The sequence below is a fragment of the Kogia breviceps genome, chromosome 2, assembly GCF_026419965.1.
Source record: "Kogia breviceps isolate mKogBre1 chromosome 2, mKogBre1 haplotype 1, whole genome shotgun sequence".
Lineage (NCBI taxonomy): Eukaryota > Metazoa > Chordata > Mammalia > Artiodactyla > Physeteridae > Kogia > Kogia breviceps.
In genome coordinates, this window is record NC_081311.1 from 66,432,463 (window position 1) to 66,454,303 (window position 21,841).

The 21,841-nt window shown below is 37.9% G+C and overlaps 1 protein-coding gene across 4 annotated transcripts in view; it reads left to right on the forward strand.

Annotated features, from left to right (window-relative positions):
• Positions 1-21,841, forward strand: part of CTNNA3 (catenin alpha 3) — a 1,725,986-nt gene that overhangs the window by 939,594 nt on the left and 764,551 nt on the right. For 3 of the 4 annotated variants that reach the window (XM_067025523.1, XM_059054939.2, XM_059054940.2), the window contains one exon: positions 10,876-10,956. In XM_067025523.1, coding sequence (XP_066881624.1) covers positions 10,876-10,956 — 81 coding nt within the window. Of the gene's footprint in view, positions 1-10,654; positions 10,717-10,875; positions 10,957-21,841 lie in introns of those variants that run through there. The other variant, XM_067025524.1, reaches the window with a different exon arrangement.

Below are 21,841 nucleotides of genomic sequence, written 5' to 3' on the forward strand. Positions count from 1 at the left end.
AACTTAGCTTTATTTACTGATGGAGGAGATGATCTTGAACAAAAACCATGTTGACCCCAGACCAGCTTTCTTTGGCAAGAGGTTCACATCTGGACCACAGAAAATGTTCACATACTAGAATTCAGTCACCGCTTCTGGCTATTCATCAGCAACTAGCCAACCACCTCTTAGCACGTAGATTTCTCAGGAGACAGTTTACACTGCCAGGGACTCATATTACACTTTCTAAATGGTCCCTTTTAGACAAGTGTGAATGAGGATGTAGGGGGAGGATGGGAATCTCAGATTAACTTTGTCCATATAAATCCTCTCCTAAAAATCTTCCTCAGTCTCCACACATTTTGACCTTTATACCTTCGTTATATATGTGAGGTTAATTATTTCTTTTGAAAATCATTATCTTGGTCTGGTACCTCAGTGTGAAATGCCATATGTATATTTTAAATGTAATAGAGAAGAATGGAAAATTTCATATACTGGGTAGGGTCTGGGAGTGGGTGCATGGGAGGGACAGAATATTTTCAAGCAGGAGCCATTGGTGCCTTTCAAATTACACCACATGGATCGGTAGTTATTCTGACTGCACCTAAATTAGATCTTGTTTATGAGACTTTTTTCTGTTAAAGATATATGCACAAATCAAATTTCATAAAAAAATAATATCTTTTCTATAGGCTAAGCAGACTTGATATAAAAGAATATGCCTACTATCTTTTATTTATAAGGAAATTTTAATTGTGGAGAAAATTATTACCTGCTAAAATTAATTTTAAAGAAAAAGAATTTTATAGGTTAAGTTTCTTCAAAGTGGAAACTTTAACTTTCCTCCATGCTGCAAAATCTGAAACCCTTTGAATTATGAGCCTTGAAAGTGCTAATTGAAGACAGCAATGATATAAAGTATTTACTTTAATCAATAAAAAATAAATCCATTGTACTCTTATTTTATAGTGTTAAAAATAAACATGTCTGAAAGATGCAGTTTACAATTGATGGTGAAAGTGAAAACAGTAATCAAAATGGTGGAAATCTATGTGGTCTAGATTCGTACGTATGGGCAATAGAAAAAATTAGACTGTAACTCAAACTCTGTAAAGCTCACTGTTGGCTGAAGTTTGACATATTGAGTATAATCAAACTATGAAAACCTGGCTTAGGAAACAAAAGGAGTGGGAATTAGACTTAAGAAACTGTGGGAATGACACGATAAAATTTTAATGAGCTCAGTATTGTTCTAATACTCTACCTCCCAAAGCATTGTATAGACAGAAAAATTACTAGAGAACAGTGGTTCTGTTTAAAAGATGGAAAATAATTTATTTGGTCTGTGTGTATAATGCTGTACCATTGCATATTAGACTCTGGTAGTGGTTTTGAATATCATAAAAAAAAGCTTTTGCCATAAGAACTCAAGGTATAATTGACAACACAAAATATTGCATTCTTCCACTTTCTTACAGCCCCTCTTATTTAACACTACCGTTGTTTTCTTCATGGATAAGCACTGTCATGAAGCTGGTGTTGGGTCAGGTATCACAAAATCAAAAGGATGTCTAGGATGAGCCATATCTCCTTCTGAAATATGCTAGCAACCTCTGACAATCCCTCATTAAAGGGATTTTGGAAATTGAAATGTCAGTAAAGACATAATACACAATTTAACCATTAACTGAAATTAGAGGATTTGTGAACTTTGGCCTAGATATCTATATTTTGTCTACATTGACTGTCCTGAAGATTATACTATTTTCAAGGGGTCCATGTCCTGTGTAACAAGATCTACAATCTTTTAGATGAAAATAGGCAAATCTTTTTCAGATAGATCTCTGTCATGTTTCATATGTTAATTCATTCATCAGTTCAATCATTTTTTTAGTCATTCAAAGCATCTATTATGGCCAAGCACTGGAAATATAGCAGTGAATAAAATAGTTTATGCTCTTTACCCTCAGTGCTCTAACAGACAATTATTTTTATTGCTAATAATAAATATAATTTATTAAATGTCAGTTACAAGACAGTTATGGCCCTACATGTTTTATGTACATTATCTCATTTAATTCTCACAACAACCCCTAAAGCAAGTATTGTCATCCTTATTCTATAGATGAGGAGACTGAAGCTTAGCTTACATAGCTGGTATTTGGTCACCTTGTTAATAAGTCTTGGAACTAAGATTTGAAGAATATCTATCTGATTCCACTGTTATACCAACTTTTTAAAGCAGTTTAATACAAATGCTATTTTGAATGCAATGCAATTAATATAAAAAGTCCTAAACAAGCTGAGAAAATAGGTCCAGTTTCAAAAGCACAGAAATTATCTCAAGCTGTTTATATGTCAGCAGCACAACTAACTGATTTAGTCAATTTTGATTGTGAGATTAGGCAGATTCCTTATTTCATTGTTTTAAACCATTCATTTTCAAAGCTTTATTTTTATTTAAACAGTTAGAAACAAAACACATGTACATACACACACAACCTGTGAGACAGACAGAAGGTTTTCTGTTATTCTGCTATGTCAAATAAAAATGTTATGTTACCATTAAATAACCAAGCCATCACTTTATAAAAGAAATGACAAAAATTTTAACATAAAAGATGGAAATATGGTTAAATACCTTGATTATCTGTATTTTGTATTTTCACTGCATGAACCTGAGACATGCATTTAGGTACCTTTAATGTATACAATATCCTTGGATTCTACTCTGAACCTAAGTAAAACCTTCAATTTTGAACATACTCCTTTTATTTAGTAGTAACCGTAGTGTGATTTATAGGAATAGTCACTGACCCTAGGAGCTGGCAAGATCTGAAACCCATTAGAGCGGGGGTCACAGCAAATTTAGGTTAATGCTGAATCACTGAAATTAATAAACTCTATCTTTTCAATTTCCTTTTATTAAGAACAGTGTCAGTTCCAGAGTTTGCTGGGCTTGAGTGGAGGACAATAAACTCTAGCAGCAAGAGAGGAAAAATGGGAGGCAGGGGTTGAGACAAGTTATCACAAAACGGCTTGAAGTGAGAACAGTGAGTGAAAGGACCAGTGATTTTCGGGGGGAGAAAAAGAATATCAGGTTACTCCTGACTCTTCCAGTCACTTTCACTTCCAGTCACTTTCAAAGTTACCTATTGGTCACTGGAGTGGATCTTTGCTTCTGTGCTTGCACATATGTATGACTGATTTTCCATGGCAACATCGTTAAAGGAGAAGGCCATGGTTTATATCCATCTCTGAGATTCAAAGGAGGTGAGGAACATCACCAGTAAAACAATTTGAATGTTATTGCAGTGCAAACCCACAAATGTTTCTGTCATGCTTGGGGTATATCTGTTGAAATCATGGGATATGGCATAGGCATCTCTGGTCTGAGAACACATGCACCAGGCTGTAGTGTCATGCTCTCAGTGCTTGACTAGACACTTATTAGACTATATATCAACAGAGAACTCTAGCACCTCTTGTTCTAAGAGGCGGGAGGGACTCTGGAGATCATTTAGTCTCATGGCCTTCTTTTACAGATGCGAAGAATAAGGACAAGAGAGGGGGTTCAACTTAGTTAAGGTCACACAGGTTGCTTATTTCAAAACTCCCATTTTCTCATCCACATATTAGTTTCATCCTCACACCAAGTTTATGTTGTACCTTCTTGTAAGGAGTAATGGTAGTAGTCTTTGAACAAAAACACTGATTGAATAAAATATTTGACAGCTAACAGGATGATTGTTAATTACTTTAAAAAAAGATAAATAATAATTTTTATTAATAAAACTATTTGATTATTATTTACTATAATAAAAATGTGGTTAACTATTTTTCCATCTATGTATTTCATCCACAGCCATTAACTGAGTGCCAAACACTGAGTAGATACTAAGATTACAGACTTGGCAATTTAAAAGATGAGTCACAGTGTAAATACAAGATGACAAGAAGTTTCACAGGTACTATAATTAAAATATGTGGAGAAATTAGTGGAAAAACAGATGAGAGGGGTTTTTATGTCTTTTTTTTATTGTGCAGTTTAGATTGAGGAGAGTCAGAAAAGATGACTGAGGCTCTTGGACTGAGTTTGAGTTATGAATTAAGAAATTTCCTGTTGAAAGAGAACGGATTAGGGCATTCCAAGATAAAGGTTTAGTGTTTTGAAAAGCATAGGGAATCAGCTGGCTGGTGTAGTTGAGGAAATGCAAGTGTTAGTAACAATGGTGCCATTCTTTTTTTTTTTTTTTTTTTTTTTTACAATGTTGGGGGTAGGAGTTTATTAATTAATTTATTTTATTTTTGCTGTGTTGGGTCTTCGTTTCTGTGTGAGGGCTTTCTCTAGTTGTGGCAAGTGGGGGCCACTCTTCATTGCGGTGCTCGAACCTCTCACTATCGTGGCCTCTCTTGTTGTGGAGCACAGGCTCCAGATGTGCAGGCTCAGTAGTTGTGGCTCACAGGCCTACTTGCTCCGCGGCATGTGGGATCCTCCCAGGCCAGGGCTCGAACCCCTGTCCCCTGCGTTAGCAGGCAGATTCTCAACCACTGCACCACCAGGGAAGCCCCAATGGTGCCATTCTGGATAAGTACAGTAATAACTGCTGACATGTCTTGAGCCCTTACTATTTGCTATAACTTGTACATCCTTCATCTCTTTATTCCTTACAGTAACCCTATGATATAATTGCTATATTATCTTCATTTTATTGGTAAGGAAACTAAAACTTTGAGAGATTAATTGTCCAAGGACGCAAAGCCATCAAGCCACAGATTCAAACAATTTTAATTGACTCCACAAACTTCTATGTTACTCTGCTCATTATTTTTAAGATATACATTTATATAAAACATTAATTTGGGTTTAAGTTACTGCTCATTCAAGTATGGTAGTTAAAGTATGAGATTAGACTCAGTTCAGTTTGATCCTACCACTTACTATCTTTCCTCCTAGTGTAAGTATTTAAACTTACTGAGCTTCAATGTCTTCACGTGCAAATGTGTGAAGAGTTATGGTGAAAGGCATTTGAGGGGATACCTGTAAAATACTTAGCTGTGGCAGACATTTGACAAAGTTGGTTCCCACTTACTGACTTCCAGTTCCACCCCAGCAGGCAGCTACTTGGGGTGGCATTGTACTTTCCCAAACGATATGAAAGTTCAAGACACTTGAAATCTTCAACCTGTTTCCCATGATAGCTAAGTCATTCTGCTCTTATAAAGTTATTTTTAAAAACCTTATTTCAAATCTCAGAGTTAATTTTTTGTTTGTTTTAATTTCATCTTCATAGCACAAACCTTGATTCAGAAAGATTTTTTAGGGTACCATGTTAAGAAGTTTTCCTGACAGCCACTCAGTACACTGGCAGTCTAGAAGATAATTCATTTTTCATTTATGTTCATCTATTTGCATGTCTTTCATGCCTGAAAAATGTGGACTAGAATCTGTGCCTCTGCTATGTGTTAGACATAAAATATTTTTAAAGCTATTTCTGTAGAGAGGAACTAATTTAAGGGCATCATAATTCATATTTACCATGAAATAAAGATTTCCCATTTAAAAGGAAATGTGTCATTTTAAAAGGTTGAATAAAATGGCACACATTTAAAAAACAAAAACAAAAAACATAATGAAACAATAACAAAAACATTGTTTTTCTTGCTTTGTAAACTCCATACAGAGCTCCTCTCTGCATTGATAACATTTCCTTTTGACTGTGAATTAGATAAATTTTCATTTGCTTTAAACCTCATCCCTTAGTATTTGAGACTTTCTAGTTTTTGTAAGGTCAGCATCGTGGCCTTCCTAGTTCAAAAGTCTTCTTTTATTTGTACCAATGAAGATTTATATTATGCATGAATGTTTCCAACACATTTTTAACAGCTGTTTATGCAAGATATTGTACAATAAAAGTAACAGATTATTCTATAATTTTTAAAAGAGAACATGGCCCTTTCATGGAATATGAGTTAGAAATATGGGAACAGTTTGGGGAAAATATTCATTTTATGGGTGTGAAAAATAAGGCCTAGAAATGTTATGAGATTTGCCAAAGATTTGCCAAAGATTATCCAATCTTTCTTTCCTCTATTTATTCAACAAATAAATTCTGAGCTCCTACTATGTGCAAAGCACTGTGCTGGACGCATTAGGGATAAATTACATGTGCAAAGTTTCTCTCGCTCAAGGACAGTAAAGTCTAGTGAGAGAGATAGTTCTCCTTCACCCGCCAGCATCTGTCAGTGTCATCCTACCCAGATTACTCATTCAGAGTCCTTAAGTCAGCCTCTGTGCACCAGTGCTGAAACGAATCTTGGAGACAGAGTTTTGGGTGGAGTAGAAATGAATAGCTTTATTGCTTTTCCAGGCAAAGGGGGCCACAGTGGGCTCGTGCCTCTCAAAACTGTGTGTCCCAACCCCGGAGGGATTTGGTGAGGAAGTTTATAGCAATCGTTCAAGGGCAGAGTTGCTGATAATGATCAGGGGTGTGCAGGGCCTGCACTCCTTTAATCTGGCCTCACATGGTCTCCTAATGAGCTTCTCTGGTTCCTTTAATCTGGCCTCAGGTGGTCCCCTGATGAGTTTCTCTAGGTTATCAAACTGTGACCTTCTCCGTGGAACATCTTCCCTTTGGTAGGGGTTTTAGTTCTGCAGAAGAGCTGAAAGATATTATGTGCATCCCTTGAGAGGGAACCAGGAGCGTACCCCAAGGCTGCACTATTGTTTCTTGACTGCTCCTCCCTTGTCTCCACATCACATCCCTTCCCTGATTAGCAACTGTTTGAATCTGCCCTTGGGCAATCAGGGAAGCTCATGGAGGCTGGAATCTATTCCCTACAAACAAGAAACAGGGGACATAGAAAGGCTTCTGTGCCCAGGAGCCCCACAGGGTCCTGCTTGGTTTCATGACTGCCATTGCATGAACTTTCACACTTTTCATCTCTCCTGTGGACTGTTGATGGAACTGTCTAACTCTTTGGCATGTCTCTGTTCTTAATCTCCTCAAATACATTGTGCAGACTCCAGCCAGAGTGATGTGTTTGAAATAAAGATCTGTCTGTCACTCACCTGTTGTGAGTTCCCAAGGTGTGATTGTATAGCCTAGAAAATAAAAGATCCATTAAGGTATCTCATTGATGTTTGATGAGTAAATATGGGAGTAGATCCTGTGGGGCCTTGAACACTGTGATCAAGAGTTTGTTCTTAATTCCATTAGCAATGGGAATAGAGTGAAGATTTTCAGAACAAAAAAGGGACAGAATTAGATCTCAATTTTCTTTACTAAACATCTTGAGGGTTGGGATTTTGTTTGTTTCTTGCTCATTATTTTATTCTCAAATAAAAGGTGATTTATGTAAAAGTAGGAACTCATTATACATTTGAATAAATAAAGATATGTTTTAAAACAGTGCTGTTTAATACATCTTTCTGAGATAAGTATTCTGTATCTGTGCTGTACAGTACAGTAGCCACTAGACACATGTGGCTATTGCTCACTTTAAATTAAGAAACTGAGGAATTGAATTTTTAATGCTATTTAATTTTAATTAATTTACATTTACATTTGAATAGCCACATATGACCGGTAGCTATCGTATTGGACAGCCCAGTATTAGAAAGTTCTCCAGCAGGGTCCCAACAGGAAACAGATGGAACACTCAAATTCAGATAACTCAAGAAGAGTTTATTTATAAAGTGACTTTTTCCAAAAGTGTGGGCAGCTTTAGGGAACCACATGAGAGAGTGCCGTTAACTGTGATCATTATATGGGAGCAATGGTGAGGCAGAATTCATGGAAAGACTCATAGTTAAGATTATAAGTCTAGATCACATTGGGACAGTTTTCATAATATTCAATAATAATTTTAATGAGATTTCATTGAATGAAGTCTATACTCAGAACTGTTCTTTTCAATATAGCCTTTCCTGGCAGTTGATTTACTGACGAAGAATGTGATTGCTTTCCCTATACAGTGCTGATCTGTACCATGTTTTCTGAGTTTTTTTGCCCCCACCCTTTGCTGTAAGTGGTACCTTTTCCATTAGCAGGGCTATGCTGACCTAATGATGGCTTCTGTTAAGGTTTCCTTTGAGGAGCATCCTCTCTTCTGAGCAAATGTAGGCAAGCTCTGACTGTTATCTGTGGTTATGTTTTAATATCCTGCCCTTTTTGTCCCTTACCTCAGCACACAGAATTCACCTTCAGTCCTAGCTCATTGCTTAATGATTTATTAAGGCTTTGAAAACAGAAGGAATGAGGGCTTTTAAGCAGGATGGGGCTATTTCTCCTTGCTTTATTTATTTTTATGCCATGCAAAAGTAATAAAAAGGCATAAAATGGCTTGACTGAGCCAAATACATCTGGATAAATAGAACAAGGACCCAGTAAAAATCTGGGGGTGAAAAAAAAAGAAAGGTGGGGGAGGGAGGTGGAGAGGCAGGGAAGAGAAAAGGGAAAACTGTATACTTCTTGAAATGATAGTGACTTTCTTTTATTACCTGGAGAAGAAAATGTCTTTGACCCAATGAAACCTTTTAAACTAAGGTGAAGCTCTGCGTAGAAATTAGGAAATCATCTTTATAGTCCTTATTTAATCTCTTCATGCTGTCACCCCCTGTCATCCTTTATTAAAGTTTTCTATGCCATTGCTGTTAGCTCAGCGAAGGTTGACATCTTTTTGTTGTTCTGATGAATCACATCACAGAAACTATTGAGTTTTTACGACCAACGCAACAGAAGTCTTTCATATTATTCCTGATGCTTTGTGTGTGTTGGGGGTGGGAAGTGTCTCTTTGTCCTACTCCTGCCTCCTTTTGACTATCTCTGCTTTTGTGATGTGGAAAGAGAACCAAGAGCTACCACTGCCTTAAACTGGAGAATATGGGATAGATTCTTTAGGTAAAATGAGAACCTGTCTTACAGCCTGTTGTGTATCGGTGGCAATCCGAGTAATTGCTACCATTGCTTTATTACTCTGACATTCAGAATTTAATTTCTCTCTCCTATTCCTCCCTTCCTCTTCTCCCCACTTCCTTCACTAGACAGTCTCCATCATGCACACATTGCACATGCACTCTCAAAAAGAAAATGTGGTAAAGGACTTAATAGCCCTCTACTGTGTTTCCCTTTAGGAGGTATCTGGAGATGCATGGGGTCAATTTTTGTCTCTCTTGGTGCCTGGGCATTGTTACTGGAATTTAGTAGACAGGGGTCCCTGGATGCCAAACATCTTGCCGTGTACAGAATGGGCTCAAATGATGGTGACTTTCCAATCATAAATATCATTAATGTTACTGCTGAGAAAAACTAGGTCTAACTGAAGTTTAGGTGGGTACCAACAACCTCAGCTAATAGATGATTTAACTGTGCATTGAGCAGATGCAAAAATCTCTTCCAGAATCTAGTAGGTTCTTAATAAAACTATGTTGTGTTTTGAATCAAGTTCACTTATAAACTAGTCAACACTATTTAATAAGTTCTATATGTGTTACTTTCAGGAATAAAAAAATTAAGATATACTTGCCAACATCAAGCTTTTAACAATATCGTAAAGGTGATGAGCATGTACAGAAACTAAATGAGCATTTTAGGAAATTTTCAAAATGCTATTGGAAAAGGAGAGGTGAGGGTTTACTTTTGAGCAGAGTTGTTGGGGATAACTCTGCGTGGAAACCATTGAGAAACAGGTAGGATTTTAATAGGGAGTTATTTGGGGAGACACTTGCTGTAGTCAAAGGTGCATTATATGTAAGAACTTGGGAGAAGAGTTAGAAATGTATAGAAATATTGTTACTGTTAAAGACAGTACTTGAGAAGACGTGGCAGAAGATAGGACTAAAAACATAGATTAGGATAGAGAATAGATGGTCTTGAATTTCTTATAAAGGAGTCTTTCCACTTGAAGGTATGGATTTATGTGTGAGTTTAGCCATTGGGAGTAGAGTATGGCATGCTGCCTAATGATCTATACTTAGTTTCAATGTCTCTCTTCATAGAGTCCATGCTATAAACTCCCTCTGGTATCAGCTGCTTAAAACTTGCCTTCCTGATTTTCAAGTTCTCCTCCTAAGAGCTCTTTCAGTTTATTATTTTAAATGGTAGCAATATTCCTAGAGGTGAATCACATAATGATTTTTTTCAATCTCTTTTATATAAGATATCACTGAAAAAGTATGATTAGATTCAATTCAGTTGTCTCCCACAAAAGTAATATGTAGAAAATACCAACCAAGGTGACTCTCAGTGTGATTAATAACTTAAAGATTTAAGTTAAGGATATAACAGAGAGAACTGTTCTGCTTAAAGGTGTTGCACAAATTATCTCAAAGAGCCAAAAACAGCGTCCAGTTTTTACTTGAAACAATTTGTTCTTGGAATATTGTCAGCTAAAATTGTGGTCAACTTTTGCAAATTGTATGAATTTGCACTGCATATTTTATTTAGTGTTAGCAAAACTCCAATATGGCTCTGCATAACTTACACAATACACCATGAAAATGACTTCAGAAACTCCCACAGAAGTTGACAAATTGGGCATCTAATGCTTTTAAGCTAATTGCATGCTTAGTGGTTAAAGAGTCGACTTGTAAAGAGTGAAGATCAGGGTTTCTTGGAGATAATGCTCTGCTTACTGCCATACTGAATGCAGCCCAGCACTATATCAGAAATATTACAGAAGCTTAAAGAAGAAAATAATGTGAACTTTAATCAGCATTTGACTTACTCTTAAGTGAAGTATTCATGAATCATATGCAATATCATAGCAGTTTTGAGACCTATTCTTGAATTTTCAAGCTGTTATTTTCAGGAAATTTAGAAAGCAGATTGCTAAGTGATAAAGAGTAATTTGATACCATTGCTTATGTCACTTTTTTTTTCTCCCTTGCAGACTGGAAAAAAGGAAAGGAGTAATACCTTGAATATTGCAATAGAAAACATGTGCAAGAAGACAAGAGACCTTCGCAGACAGGTGAGTGAGCAGAGAAACATGGAGACAAACACCGTGCAAAAGGAACCTTTTCTTCTTCTTTTAAAATTTATTTAGAACACAAAACAAGAACAATAAATATATACTTTCCACATTTACATACCTCAACTGTTTTTGTGGCAAACGTAAAATAGAAGAAAGTGACTTAATATTAGGCAGAGTTACATTCAAATGCTGGCCCTGCCATCATCATCTGTGTAATCTCAGGAACAGATTTCAACTTTCTGAGCCTCTCTGAACCTATAAAATGGAACTAATAATACACGATAGGGCTGAAATGCCTCTGAGTGCCTGGTACATAGTAAATTTTTAGAGAATGTTGGTAAATTGATTCTATTACATTAAAAACTGTGTTTATTATCCAAATGCTTAAAGCAAACAGCTAGCAATTCAGAGACCCTACCAATTTCCCCTTCTAACTCTTTGCAGGATGCTTCAAAAATTAGTTTCTGTTTAAGTTAAGGCTACTTTTAACCTTAGGTCATCAGGAACATAGGATTAGAAAGGATTTCATTAAATAATTTAGAAGTCTAGTGTTATGCCACAAGTTCAAATTTTTTCCTCCAGAAATTTGAAGATTTAGCTATTTTCAAAGATCTTTGCTTTCCATTCCTTTCTACTATTTAATAACCGGAGTTCTTTTTCATGTACAGCTTTAACTTGGTCACTATTAACACATAAAAGTGGGGCAAAAACTTTTCAACCATAGACTATTAATGCAATAGATTATTGTAGTTTAATGGGAAGATTTAGTAAAATGGCCTGAGCAATCTTTTAATTCAGAAGTAGATTTGGAAGTGGAATAAATAGGGATCCCCAGCCAGGTAATATTAGCTGTGTAAAAGCACAAATTTGAAGGCTGGGAAAATTCCAATTTCTCAACTTTATGGCCTTAATGGGAATTCTATTTCTACTGTCAGCGCTTTAAAATCATGGAATGTAAGAGTTGGAAGGAACGTAGCACAACCTGTCTTATGATGCGGATGAAAAAGCAGGTCAGTGTAGTGAGGTGACCCACCTAAAGGAGGAAGGGGACTGAATCTACATCCAGTCATAACTTACACCCACTTCAAGAACTCTCACCCTCAGGACTGTCCTCCCTGTTAGTTGTATGACTTTCATTCTCTACCTTCTTCAGTATTTCTACCCCATCTGCTCCTCCCAGGACTTGGGAAAGTTGTTACTATGAGCTATTAACAACTGTGTCTTTCATTCTGGTCTCATCCCTCTAGATTCCCTTCAACAAAGTTATGCACAAAGACCTGATGTACATTTATACCTCCAAAGCTTTTGGAATCATTATTTTTCTTTTAAAAAAAGTTAAAATAAAGCAATCCTTTGTGTGTAGGATTACCAGATTTAGCAAATCAAAGTATAGGATGACCAGTTAAATTTGAATTTCAGATTAACAGCAAACAAATATTGCATGGGAACATAATTATGTATAAAAAATAGTTGCGTTGATCTGAAATTCAAATTTAACCAAGAATCTTGTATTTCATCTTGCAATCCTACTCTCATTTCCACCTCACATCATCAGTGAGACAGAGAAACAGCAAGAGGGTTACTAATACTTTTCTTCGTAGTAAGAGGATGTTTCTAGCTCCTAGAGAACTTCTGTGTTCCAGAGTTATGAGAATTCCCTGTGGTTTCACAGGTCACATCTTCATTTTTTTGGTTAAGTACTGCTGCTTAACAAGCCACTATAAACAATAGCAACCATTTTACTGTTTCATGATTCCATGGGTTGGCTGGGGTGCGGGTGGGGCTGTTAGGGGGTCCATTTCTGCAGTATTTTTACTTGTGGTCTTGCAGGTAGTGGTAGTTCAAGTGGTGTCTGGGTTCAGGGCTTGGTATTTGAGGCCTCAGTTCTTTTTCTCTCTCTCCACATGGTGTCTAATCCCCTAAGGCCCCCATTCATGTGGCTTTTCTCTCTGTCAGAGGAGCCTGGATTTCTTACATGTTGGTTCAAGGCTCCAAGAAAGGAGAGTTGGAAGTTGACAGGCTTTCTTAATGCCTGAGCTCCAGAGTCACTAAGATGCTTTTGCCTCTGCATTCTATAGATCAGAATACGAGAAACCCTGCTCCAGGTCAACAGGAGGAAGTAAAAGCACTATCTCTTATGGGAAAATTGGCATGTGTATATATAGGAAGATGGAATTGTTAGGAGCTGTCTTTAGACACATCCATGGTCTTCAGTGTGAGTTGAGGTAGTTGCTATGATTTGTTCTCAGTATCCTCACTTGCCTTCCCAAGAGCTTCATTTTCCATCCTGATGTTTATGCTTGTGGCAATAATACAAACCAGTTTAAACAACATGAGTCATCTCCAACTCTTCTTGCAAAATTTATTAAGCAGTTTGTTTTAAGCATCCTCTATATACTGTACTTTTCACAGAGGAGGGAGAAAGTCCCTATTCCTACAGTGTTTTTTGTTGGAATATTTAATGTTCTTTTCTTGTTCTAGATCTGTGTTTGTTTGTTTGTTTTTAGTAGGAAAAAAACAAGCAAACAAAGCCTGTCTCCCTGCTCATTCATCTTAATTCCTTTGCTTACCCATGGCCTGTCCATTGGCAGCACAGAAACATTTCAGCTCAGAGAATCAATGGACTTCATCTGTGAGGAATTAGATAGATTTCTTAAACATAGCTGAGAAGAAGCAAATTATACATTTTGGGGTAATAACATGAATGTCCTACGGGCGATTTACTGTTTTATTGTTTCAAATAAACAATTTGTCTTTTCTTGCTCTGTGACTTCATTGCCTGTTGCATAGAGAGCAAAGACAAAAATCCTTGGCATTGTGTTTCATAATTTCTATAATTTGGCACCAACTTAATCCTCATATATTTTTTTTTAGTTTTGCTATAAACTTTATTTATTTTTTAATTTAATTTTTAATACATCTTTATTGGAGTATAATTGCTTTACAATGGTGTCTTAGTTTCTGCTTTATAACAAAGTGAATCAGTTACACATATACATATATCCCCATATCTCCTCCCTCTTGCTTTTCCCTCCCACCCTCCCTGTCCCACCCCTCTAGGTGATCACAAAGCACAGAGCTGATCGCCCTGTTCTATGTGGCTGCTTCCCACTAGCTATCTATTTTACATTTGGTAGTATATATAAGTCCATGCCACTCTCTCAGTTCGTCCCAGCTTACCCTTCCCCCTCCCCGTGTCCTCAAGTCCATTCTCTACATCTGAGTCTTTATTCCTGTCCTGCCCCTAGGTTCTTCAGAACCATTTTTTTTTTTTTTTTTTTTTTTTTTTTTTTTTTTTTTAGATTCCATATATATGTGTTAGCATATGGTATTTGTTTTTCTCTTTCTGACTTACTTACTTCACTCTGTATGACAGGTTCTAGGTCCATCCACCTCACTACAAATAACTCAATTTCATTTCTTTTTATGGCTGAGTTATATTCCATTGTATATATGTGCCACAACTTCTTTATCCATTCATCTGTTGATGGACACTTAGGTTGCTTCCATGTCCTGGCTATTGTAAATACAGCTGCAGTTAGCATTGCAGTACATGACTGTTTTTGAATTATGGTTTTCTCAGGGTATATGCCCAGTAGTGGAATTGCTGGGTCATATGGTAGTTCTATTTGTAGTTTTGTAAGGAACCTCCATACTGTTCTCCATAGTGGCTGTATCAATTTACATTTCCACCAACAGAGCAAGAGGATTCCTTTTTCTCCACATCCTCTCCAGCATTTATTGTGTGTAGATTTTTTATGATGGATATTCTGACTGGTGTGAGGTAATACCTCATTGTTGTTTTGATTTGCATTTCTCTAATGATTAGTGATGCTGAGCATCCTTTCATATGTTTGTTGGCAATCTGTATATCTTCTTTGGAGAAATGTCTATTTAGGTTTTCTGCCCATTTTTGGATTGGGTTATTTGTTTTTTTTAATATTGAGCTGCATGAGCTGCTTGTAAATTTTGGAGATTAATCCTTTGTCATTTGCTTCATTTGCAAATATTTTCTCCCATTCTGAGAGCTGTCTTTTCATCTTGTTTATGGTTTCCGTTGCTGTGCAAAAGCTTTTAAGTTTCATTAGGTCCCATTTGTTTATTTTTGTTTTTATTTCCGTTTCTCTAGGAGATGGGTCAAAAAGGATCTTGCTGTGATTTATGTCGTAGAGTGTTTTGCCTATGTTTTTCTCTAAGAATTTGATAGTGTCTGGCCTTACAATTATGTCTTTAATCTATTTTGAGTTTACTTTTGTGAATGGTGTTAGGGAGTGTTCTAATTTCATCCTTTCACATGTAGCTGTCCAGTTTTCCTAGCACCACTATTGAAAAGGCTGTCTTTTCTCCATTCTATAGTCTTGCCTCCTTTATCAAAAATAAGGTGGCCATATGTGCATGAGTTTATCTCTGGACTTCCTATCCTGTTCCATTGATCTATATTTCTCTTTTTGTGCCAGTACCATACTGTGTTGATTACTGTAGCTTTGTAGCATAGTCTGAAGTTAGGGAGCCTGATTCCTCCAACTCCACATTTCTTTCTCAAGATTGCTTTGGCTGTTTGGGACCTTTTGTGTTTCAATACAAATTGTGAAATTTTTTGTCCTAGTTCTGTGAAAAATGCCATTGGTAGTTTGATAGGGATTGCATTGAATCTGTAGATTGCTTTGGGTAGCATAGCCATTTTTACAATGTTGATTCTTCCAATACAAGAGCATGGTATAGCTCTCCATCTGTTTGTATCATCTTTCATTTCTTTCATCAGTGTCTTATAGTTTTCTGCATACAGGTCTTTTGTCTCCATAGGTAGGTTTATTCCTAGATATTGTATTCTTTTTGTTGCAAAGGTAAATGGGAGTGTTTCCTTAATTTCACTTTCAGATTTTTCATCATTAGTGTATAGGAATGCAAGAGATTTCAGTGCATTAATTTTGTATCCTGTTACTTTACCAAATTCATTGATTAGCTCTAGTAGTTTTCTGGTAGCATCTTTAGGATTCACTCTGTATAGTATCATGTCATCAGCAAACAGTGACAGCTTTACTTCTCCTTTTCCAATTTGGATTCCTTTCATTTCGTTTTCTTCTCTGATTGCTGTCACTAAAACTTCCAAAACTATGTTGAATAATAGTGGTGAGAGTGGGCAACCTTGTCTTGTTCCTGATCTTAATGTTTTCAGTTTTTCACCATTGAGAATGATGTTGGCTGTGGGTTTGTCATATATGGCCTTTATTATGTTGAGGTAAGTTCACTCTATGCCTACTTTCTGGAGGGTTTTTGTCATAAATGGGTGTAGAATTTTGTCAAAAGCTTTTTCTGCATCTTTTGAGATGATCATATGGTTTTTCTCCTTCAATTTGTTAATATGGTTTATCACATTTATTGATTTGCCTAAAGAATCCTTACATTCCTGGGATAAACCCTAATTGGTCATGGTGAATGATCCTTTTTAATGTGCTGTTAGATTCTATTTGCTAGTATTTTGTTGAGTATTTTTGCATGTATGTTCATCAGTGATATTGGTCTATAGTTTTCTTTCTTTGTGACATCTTTGTCTGGTTTTGGTATCAGGGTGATTGTGGCCTTGTAGAATGAGTTTGGGAGTGTTCCTCCCTCTGCTATCTTTTGGAAGAGTTTGAGAAGGATAGGTTTTAGCTCTTCTCTAAATGTTTGATAGAATAAGCCTGTGAAGCCTTCTGGTCCTGGGCTTTTGTTTGTTGGAAGATTTTTCATCACAGTCTCAATTTCAGTGCTTGTGATTGGTCTGTTTATATTTTCTGTTTCTTCCTCGTTTAGTCTCGGAAGGTCGTGCTTTTCTAAAAATTTGTCCATTTCTTCCAGGTTGTCCATTGGCATATAGTTGCTTGTAGTAATCTCTCATGATCCTTTGTATTTCTGCAGTGTCAGTTATTGCTTCTCCTTTTTCATTTCTAATTCTATTCATTTGAGTCTTCTCCCTTTTTTTCTTGATGAGTCTGGGTAAAGGTTTATCAATTTTGTTTATCTTCTCCAAGAATCAGCTTTTAGTTTTATTGATCTTTGCTATCGTTTCCTTCATTTCTTTTTCATTTATTTCTGATCTGATCTTTATTATTTCTTTCTTTTTGCTCACTTTGGGGTTTTTCTGTTCTTCTTCCTGTAATAATAGCTTTAGGTGTAAAGTTAGGTTGTTTATTTGAGATGTTTCTTGAGGTAAGATTGTATAGCTATAAACTTCCCTCTTAGAACTGCTTTTGCTGCATCCCATAGGTTTTGGGTCATCGTGTTTTCATTTTCATTTGTTTCTAGGTATATTTTGATTTCCTCTTTGATTTCTTCAGTGATCTCTTGGTTATTTAGTAGTGTATTGTTTAGCCTCCATGTGTTTGTATTTTTTACAGAATTTTTCCTGTAATTGATATCTAATCTCATAGTGTTGTGTTTGGAAAAGAAACTTGATATGACTTCCGTTTTCTTAAATTTACCAAGGCTTGATTTGTGGCCCAAGGTATGATCTATCCAGGAGAATGTTCCATGAGCACTTGAAAAGACAGTGTATTTTGTTGTTTTTTGATGGAATATCCTATAAATATCAGTTAAGTCCATCTTGTTTAATGTATCATTTAAAGCTTATGTTTCCTTATTTATTTTCATTTTGGATGATCTGTCCTTTGGTGAAAGTGGGGTGTTACATGTCCCCTACTATGATTGTATTACTGACAATTTCCCCTTTTATGGCTATTAGCATTTGCTTTATGTATTGAGGTGCTCCTATGTTGGTGCATAAATATTTACAATTGTTATATCTTCTTCTCGAATTGATCCCTTGATCATTATGTAGTGTCCTTCTTTGTCTCTTGTAGTAGTCTTTATTTTAAAGTCTATTTTGTCTGATATCAGAAGTGCAACTTCAGCTTTCTTTTGATTTCCATTTGCATGGAATAACTATTTCCATACCCCCACTTTCAGTCAGTGTGTGTCCCTAGGTCTGAAGTGGGTCTCTTGCAGACAGCATATATATGGGTCTTGTTTTCATATCCATTCAGCCAGTCTGTGTCTTTTGACTGGAGCATTTAATCCATTTACATTTAAGGTAATTATCGATATGTATGTTCCTATTAACATTTTCTTAATTGTTTTGGGTTTGTTTTTGTAGATCTTTTCCTTCTCTTGTGTTTCCTGCCTAGAGAAGTTCCTTTAGCATTTGTTGTAAAGCTGGTTTGGTGGTGCTGATTTATCTTAGCTTTTGCTTGTCTGTAAAGGTTTTAATTTCTCCATCAAATCTGAATGAGAGGGCTTCCCTGGTGGCGCAGTGGTTGAGAGTCCGCCTGCCGATGCAGGGGACATGGGTTCGTGCCCCGGTCTGGGAAGATCCCACATGCCGCGGAGACGCTGGGCCCGTGAGCCATGGCCGCTGAGCCTGCGCGTCTGGAGCCTGTGCTCCGCAATGGAAGAGGCCACAACAGTGAGAGGCCCGCGTACCGCAAAAAAAAAAAAAAAAAAAAAAAAAAAAATCTGAATGAGATCCTTTATGCATAGAGCAATCTTGGTTGTAGGCTTTTTCCTTTCATCACTTTACATATGTCCTGCCTCTCCCTTCTGGCTTGCAGATTTTTTTGCTGAAAGATAGGCTGTTAATCTTATGGGGATTCCCTTGTGTGTTATTTGTTGTTTTTCCCTTGCTGCTTTTTTTTTTTTTTTTTGGGGGTGGTACATGGGCCTCTCCCTGCTGTGACCTCTCCCGTTATGGAGCACAGGCTCCGGACACTCAGGCGCAGCCGCTCCGCGGCACGTGGGATCTTCCCGGACCGGGGCACGAACCCGTGTTCCCTGCATCTGTAGGCGGATTCTCAACCACTGCGCCACCAGGGAAGCCCTCCCTTAGTGTTTTTAATATTTTTCTTTGTTTTTAATTTTTGACAGTTTGATTAATATGTGTCCTGGCGTTTTTCTCCTTGGATTTATCCTGTATGGGACTCTCTGTGCTTCATGGACTTGATTGACTATCTCCTTTCGCATATTAAGGAAGTTTTCAACTATAATCTCTTCAAATATTTTCTCAGTACCTTTCTTTTTCTGTTCTTCTCCTGGGACCCCTATAATTCGAATGTTGGTGCATTTAATGTTGTCCCAGAGGTCTCTGAGAATGTCCTCAATTCTTTGCATTCTTTTTTCTTTATTCTGCTCTGCAGTAGTTATTTCCATTATTTTATCTCCCAGGTCACTTATCCGTTCTTCTATCTTCTTTATTCTGCTATTGATTCCTTCTAGAGAATTTTTAATTTCATTTATTGTGTTGTTCATCATTGTTTGTTTGCTCTTTAGTTCTTCTAGGTCTTTGTTAAACGTTTCTTGTATTTTCTCCATTCTATTTGCAAGATTTTGAATCATCTCTACTATCATTACTCTGAATTCTTTTTCAGGTAGACTGCCTATTTCTTCTTCATTTGTTTCATCTGGTGCATTTTTACCTTGCTCCTTCATCTTCTGTGTGTTTCTCTGTCTCCTCATTTCGCTTAACTTACTGTGTTTGGGGTCTCCTTTTTGCAGGCTGCAGGTTCATAGTTCCCATTGTTTTTGGTGTCTGCCCCCAATGGCTAAGGTTGGTTTAGTGGGTTGTGTAGGCTTCCTGGTGGAGAGGACAGGTGCCTGTGTTCTGGTTGATGAAGCTGGAGCTTGTCTTTCTGGTGGGAAGGACTGTGTCCAGTGGCGTGTTTTGGGGTTTATGACCTTATTATGATTTTAGGCAGCCTCTCTGGTAATGAGTGGGGTTGTGTTCCTGTCTTGTTAGTTGTTTGGCCTAGGTGTCCAGCACTGTAGCTAGCTAGTCGTTGAGTGGAGATGGGTCTTAGCATTGAGATGGAGATCTGTAGGAGATCTTTCGCCGTTTGATATTGAGTGGAGCCAGGAGGTCTCTGGTGGGCCAATGTACTGAACTTGGCTATCCCACCTCTGAGGCACAGACCCGACACCCAGCCAGAGCACCAGAACCCTGTCAGCCACACAGCTCAGAAAAAAATGGGAGAAAAAAGGAAAGAAAGGATGAAATAGATAAAATAAAATAAAGTTATTAAAATAAAATATAAAAATATTAAAAATAAAAAAATTAAAAAAATTTTAAAAAGAAAGAAAAGAGCAACATAACAAAAAAAAATCCACCAATGATAACAAATGCTAAAAACTACTTAAAAAAAAGAAAAAACAAAGACAGAACCCTTGGTCAACTGGTGAAAGGAAAGCTATACAGACAAACTCACACAGAGAAGCATACATATACACACTCAGAAAAAGAGAAGAAGGAAAAAAGTATATCTATATATTTAAAAAAAAGGTAGAGAGCAACCAAATAAATAAACAAATCTACCAATGATAATAAACTCTAAATACTAAACTAAGATAAACATAAAACCAGAAACAAATTAGATGCAGAAAGCATATCCGAAGTCTACAGTTACTCCCAAAGTCCATCACCTCAATTTTGTGATGATTCATTGTCTATTCATGTATTCCACAGATGCAGGGTACATCAAGTTGATTGTGGAGATTTATTCCGCTGCTCCTGGGGATGCTGGGAGAAATTTCCCTTTCTCTTCTTTGTTCACACAGCTCCTGGGGTTCAGCTTTAGTTTGGCCCTGCCTCTGCATGTAGGTCACCTGAGGGCATGTGTTCCCATCTAGACAGGACAGGGTTAAAGGAGCAGCTGATTAGGGGGCTCTGGCTCACTCAGGCTGGGGGGAGGGAGGGGTACAGAGTGCAGGGCGAGCCTGTGGCGGCAGAGGCCAGCATGACATTGCAACAGCCTGAGGCATGCTGTGTGTTCTCCTGGGGAAGTTGTCCCTGGATCATGGGACCCTGGCAGTGGTGGGCTGCACAGGCTCCTGGGAGGGGAGATGTGGATCGTGACCTGTGCTTGCACACAGCCTTCTTGGTGGCTGTAGCAGCAGCCTTAGCATTTCATGCCTGTCTCTGGGGTCTGCACTGACAGCCGCGGCTCGTGCCCATCTCTGGAGTTCATTTAGGCAGTGCTCTGAATTCCCTCTCCTCACACACCCCGAAACATGGTCTCTTGACTCTTAGGCAGTTCCAGACTTTTTCCCAGACTCCCTCCCAGCTAGCCGTGGCACACTAGCCCCCTTTAGGTGGTGTTCATGAAGGCAACCCCAGTCCCCTCCCTGGGATCCGACCGAAGCCCGAGCCTCAGCTCCCAGCCCCCGCCCGCCCCGGCGGGTGAGCAGACAAGCCTCTCGGGCTGGTGAGTGCTGGTTGGCACCACTCCTCTGTGCAGGAATCTCTCCGCTTTGCCCTCTGCACCCCTGTTGCTGTGCTCGCCTCCGTGCCTGTGAAGCTTCCCCCTCCGCCACCCGCAGTCTCCGCCCGCGAAGGAGCTTCCTAGTGTGTGGAAACCTTTCCTCCTTCACAGCTCCCTCCCACTGGTGCAGGTCCCGTCCCTATTCTTTTGTCTCTGTTGTTTCTTTTTTCTTTTGCCCTACCCAGGTACGTGGGGAGCTTCTTTCCTTTTGGGAAGTCTGAGGTTTTCTGCCAGTGTTCAGTAGGTGTTCTGTAGGAGTTGTTCCACATGTAGATGTATTTTTGATGTATTTGTGGGGAGGAAGGTGATCTCCACATCTTATTCCTCTGCCATCTTGAAGGTCTCCTGTCAATCCTCACAATTCTTAACGTTCCTTCTGCTTTCACTTTCTTCCTCAGTTCTTCCTGCTTCACACCAGTACACTAACCTGTTCTCTGGCTAGAGTCTACTTGCTATTCACCAAATTTCCCACCACTTCCATCCTCACCTCCAGATACATGTGCATCTTTGTATATATGGCTTGGTCAATGTGGTGCCTTTCCTGTTCCCCTTACTCTCCCTACCCAACCCCTAAGTGACTGAGGAAGTTCAAGACT